The 5,125-nt window shown below is 58.7% G+C and overlaps 1 protein-coding gene across 2 annotated transcripts; it reads left to right on the forward strand.

Moving 5' to 3' along the window:
* Positions 1–585: 585 nt before the first annotated feature.
* Ptgir (prostaglandin I2 receptor) lies at positions 586–4,915 on the forward strand. Of its 2 annotated transcripts, XM_077105840.1 has the most exons (3): positions 586–627; positions 1,237–1,353; positions 2,406–4,915. In XM_077105840.1, exons 1-3 carry the CDS (start codon positions 586–588, stop codon positions 2,796–2,798), a joined length of 552 nt encoding a protein of 183 aa, XP_076961955.1. In that variant the 3' UTR covers positions 2,799–4,915. The 2 variants fall into 2 exon arrangements, with proteins under 2 accessions (XP_076961955.1, XP_076961954.1); XM_077105839.1 differs by having other exon boundaries at positions 586–1,353.
* The last annotated feature ends 210 nt before the right edge of the window (positions 4,916–5,125 follow it).

Below are 5,125 nucleotides of genomic sequence, written 5' to 3' on the forward strand. Positions count from 1 at the left end.
CCCAAACGGGGTGACTGGGTGGTGTTGGGGGCCAGAGAGGGAGAGCACAGGAGAGGGAGAAGAGCAGAGGTCTAAGTGGGGAGGTGGCAGGTGGCTCTGAGAGGGGAGGAGGCAGGCGCAGGAGATGGGTGCACAAGGGGAGGGATGGGGTGCAGCCAGGGAAGGCGGCAGGGAGCTGGGGGGGCCTCTGGAGAAGGCAGGGAGGGAGGGCGGGGCAGAGAGAGGAAATGAAGAAGCCTGGGTGAGCAGCAGAGGGAGGGCGGAGGCGGAGAGGCTGCAGATCAACGCAGACTTGGAGACACGCGGGGAGGAGAGGCTGAGGCTGCTGAGGTCCGGAGGGGCTGAGGAGGCAGAAGAGGAAGGACAGAGAAGGAGAGGACCAGAATAGAGACAGACAGACAGACAGGCAGACAGACACCAGCGAAGACACAGGGAGAGAAACACAGAAGACACAGTGGGCGCACGGAGGGCTGAAGGTCGACTGGCAGGTCCGGCTGGCCCTCGGTGGGCACCTGAGGGTCCCTGCACCTCCCACCCCTGGGAGCCCTGCAGCCAGCCTGGTCCCCTGGTGGACAGCAGCGGGCCATGGCAGATTCCTGCAGGAACCTCACTTACGTTCGGGGCTCCGTAGGACCGGCCACCAGCACCCTGATGTTTGTGGCGGGTGTGGTGGGCAATGGGTTGGCACTGGGCATCCTAGGGGCCCGGCGACAGTCACGCCCATCAGCCTTTGCTGTGTTGGTCACGGGACTGGCGGTGACAGACCTGCTGGGCACGAGCTTCCTGAGCCCAGCCGTGTTCGTGGCCTATGCTCGAAACAGCTCGCTGCTGGGGCTGGCCCAGGGGGGCCCCGCGCTCTGCGATGCCTTCGCCTTCGCCATGACCTTCTTCGGCCTGGCCTCCACGCTCATCCTCTTCGCCATGGCCGTGGAGCGCTGCCTGGCACTCAGCCACCCCTATCTGTACGCCCAGCTGGATGGGCCACGCTGTGCCCGCCTGGCGCTGCCTGCCATCTACACCTTCTGCACCCTCTTCTGCGCCCTGCCCCTGCTGGGCCTGGGTCAACACCAGCAGTACTGCCCAGGCAGCTGGTGTTTCATCCGCATGCGCTCCACAGAGCCCGGTGGCTGTGCCTTCTCACTGGCCTATGCCAGCCTTGTGGCCCTGCTGGTGACTGCCATTGTCCTGTGCAATGGCTCTGTCACCCTCAGCCTCTGCCGCATGTACCGTCAGCAGAGGCGCCACCAGGGATCGCTGGTCCCCAGCTCCCGGGCACGCGAAGACGAGGTTGACCACCTGATTCTGCTGGCCCTCATGACAGGCATCATGGCTGTGTGCTCCCTGCCTCTCACGGTGAGTCCCCAGGAGCTGAGGTGCAGAGGGAGGGATGGGGGGCAGTGCCCAGCTCTGTCCTCCAATGGCTGTACCCATTTCACAGATGGGAAAATTGAGAGTCCAGTGAGATCAAACAGAGGCATAGTCTGTGGCCAAATGGTTTCCAACTTTCTGGAGAAGTCTCTCTTCACTTACTTCTGCCCCATGTGGCTCCTCCAATGCCCGTCTCCCTGGGTCCTCTTTTCCCACACCCCCTGAGCCCCCATCATCAAATGCACCCCCATCCTTCCCTTACCCTGAAATAACAGCAGCATTCACAATTCATGAGCACTTGCTCTCTGCCCTCCTGATGCTTAGTGGCTTAGAGATAATTCCTCAGATAACCTTCAACAAGAACTTACACACCCTTTCCACAAGCATTTGGCAGGAAAAACCAAGGTCCCGTCCTGTCACCCTTTTAACAGATGAGGGGCAGTGTCTCTTGCTCCCAGTTATACAGAGCCAAGTCTCCACCCTGGGCTCTGATCCCTGAGGCTGACGGTCTCCCCCACCACCTCCGCCCCAGCCCAGGCCCCCCACTGTGTTCTCTGCCCTTGAATCTCCCACCCTTCCCTGTTTCCCACAGGGTCCCCCAAGCCTCTCCCACAAAAGCAGCACTAGGGTCTGTGACACCTGGTCATCTCACCTGTTTCTGGACCTCAGTTTCTCTTTCTGGAAAATGCAAGGGGCTGGGCTGGGGTTGACGGTGACTCAGAGGATGAGTGTGCCCAGACACTGCCACAGCTCTGCGTGTGATCTGGGGAGCCCTAGACCTCAGGGTCCAGCTGAGAAGTCCCCCAGGCTGCCAAGGGCGAGGGGACCCACATTCCTTGCGCCAGCCTCTCCCCCAGGCCACTGCTGGCCGTGTCCTGGGGCTTTCCCTTCCTCTGCTCCCCGGATGCTCTAGCGACTCGGTTTCCATCTTATCTTCTGTCCTTCCCTTGCACCCCTCCCTCACCCCTGCTGGTGAGCAAGTGGGGGCCGGGGGAGGTGGCGGACCCTGGGCCCCCTGACGGCCTCCCTGCCCTCAGATCCGAGGCTTCACCCAGGCCATCGCGCCGGATAGCAGCGAGATGGGGGACCTGCTGGCCTTCCGCTTCAACGCCTTCAACCCCATCCTGGACCCCTGGGTCTTCATTCTCTTCCGCAAGACGGTCTTCCAGCGACTCCGCCTCTGGCTCTGCTGCCTGTGCTCCCGGCCCGCCCGCGGCGACTCGCAGACCCCGCTCTCCCGGCCCGCCCCAGGGAGGGGGGACCCCCGGGTCCCCGGTGCCGCTCTCCAGGGGAAGGAGGGGAGCTGGGTGCCGCTGTCGGCCTGGGGCGAGGGGCAGGTGGCGCCCGTGCCTCCTGCGCCGCGGTCCAGCGGCAGCACCGTGGGAACGCTGTCCAAAGCCGAGGCCACGGTCGCCTGCTCCCTCTGCTGACATCGAAGCCGGCCCTGTCATCGCCTGCCCTCTCTTCCGGGGACCGGAGCCAGAAAACCGAGCTCGGGGCCGGGGCGATGCTGCGGATGTCAGAACCTTCTGCCCCGAATCCGGGGCGGGCCAGCTGCTATTCGTCCTCCTGGAGGGCCACCGCTACAGGCTCTGGGAGCAGACGGGGGACGCAGGCGACGTTTATCCTGGAGCACAAAAAGAACGGTTTTCTCAAAATAGCCAGCAGCCTAGCTGCCCGCTCGGCCCGGCTCCCCATCCATCTCACTGTGTAAATATTTAGGAGGTGGAAGCGTTCCCAGCGGCTTCCGTGCACTCGGATCTGCTGGGTTAGGCTCCCACTCCCAGGCTCATCCATTAAGGGGGCCCTGGCTGCCCACTCCAGTTCCCAGGGAACGGCCTGCCCTCTCCTAAGCCACTCTAAGAGCCGCTCCCTCTCTGCCCCTGGGAGCCAGGGATTCTCGGAAACCTTCCCATCCCCATCAGATTTGGGGGCCCAGAACCCCATGGGTAGGTGGGAAGAAGGCAACGTGGGGGAGACATTGCTGGACTTGAGCCAGGTACGGAAAGGATCTGAGGAACTCTGGGCAGCTTAGGTGACCTGTGCCATGAGAACTCAGGGGGAGGTTGCCCTGGAGAAAGATGGAGAAGCTGGTGGCTGAAAGAGTGGGAGCTGGGGATCCCAGAAGCCTCCCCAGAATGCAGACCCAGGTCCTGTGCCTGTCTCCCATTTCTCAGCCATGAACAAATAGCTGCCACCTTACAGAGCCGGACCTCATCTGTCTGTCCTTGGAACCTTCACAAAGATCCCCTGCATTCATTCATTCAGCAAACACTCAGTTGGCGCTGTTCTGCATGGTGTAGGGGCACAGACACGTCTCTGTCCTGCCCTGGGCTCTGCTGGCGTGACTGCCAGACGTCTTCACCTTCTGGTGGCCATTCCTTGGCCCCCAGAGAGGCCAGAAATCCAGGGTGCTGGGGAGTGAGCGAAAGGAAGTGAGTTGGCAAGTGGAGTGGGGGAGGGTGAACGGAAAGCTTCCTACCCCCACCCCCACCCTGCCAACCCCTGTTCCCCTTTCTCTCTCACCCCTGGCTGAAAGAGCAAACCTGCACCTGGGGAAGGGTGCAGGGGAGAAGCATGTCCTTCTATGAAGACAGCAATAGCCAAGATGGAGTGAATGTCCCCTCCACACCAGACGCACCCTCTCCCTCCAGCCACCCAAAAGCCTGTTAGCAGAGCCTTGCTAGAGAGGCTGCAATCAAGGCTCAGAGTAGGCAATCACCTTCTGTGGGGTTACACAGCAAGGAGAAAGTAGAGCTGGCCTGTACAGTAGCCTGCTTGTCCACCCCCAGGGCCCAGCTTGCTGGCTGGGGCCACAGCTTCCCTTGGTTCCCTTTCAATCACAATCTGGAACTTAGTTTATAGGGTTGCTCCAAAGAAGTGATTCTCTCTGAAAGTGACTGAGCACAGGGAATAGAGTACGCAGCGGGCATTACTATCATTGCCATGGCTGCTGTCCCCAGGCAAATGTGATCTGAAGACGAAGCAGGGCTTGGGCCATGGCTCTAACATTTATTTATTTATTTATTTTTTCAGTTACTGTGCTTCAAATCACATTTGGGAAGAACAGGGAGTATCTGGGAGAAGTTAAAAATGGACTGAGGTAGCTGTTGGGGGGTGGGGGCACACACCTGTAATCCCAGTGGCTCGGGAAGCTGAAGCAGGAGGATGGCAGGTTCAAAGCCAGCCTCAGCAACTTAGCAGAGGCTATAAGCACCCTAGTGGAATGCTATCCCAAAATGAAAAAATAAAAATAAAAAGGGCTGGGGCTGTGGCTCAGTGGTTAAGAGCCCCAAGGTTCAATCCCTGGTACCAAAGCAAAACCAAAAACAAACCAACAAAAAGTATGGATAGAGGGGACCAGTGAATGGGTCTGGGGTTTCCTCTTGGTGTGATGAAAGTTCTGGAACTAGAGAGTGGGTGACCTTGCCGACAGTGTGAATGTACCACATATCACTGAACTGGTGACTGGAGGTGTGTTGCAGATGGCTTATAAATTCATTAACTTTTATGTTATGGGTACTGACCACAATAAAAAAAACAATTTAATATTGAAGGAAAAAAATATATTTAGCAATTTGTCCAACAGTCTTGTCCAAGTACTGGTATATTGGGTGAAATTAATGATAAAGGATTCATTTGTAAAAACACAAAAAATATGGCTCAGGAAATATCAGAATGGGTCTTCCTTTGTCACCAAACCTGGCCTGGCCTAAGCAGGAAGCCACCCATCACTCCCAGAGCACGGTGAAGCAGG

The sequence above is a fragment of the Callospermophilus lateralis genome, chromosome 18 (assembly GCF_048772815.1).
Source record: "Callospermophilus lateralis isolate mCalLat2 chromosome 18, mCalLat2.hap1, whole genome shotgun sequence".
Lineage (NCBI taxonomy): Eukaryota > Metazoa > Chordata > Mammalia > Rodentia > Sciuridae > Callospermophilus > Callospermophilus lateralis.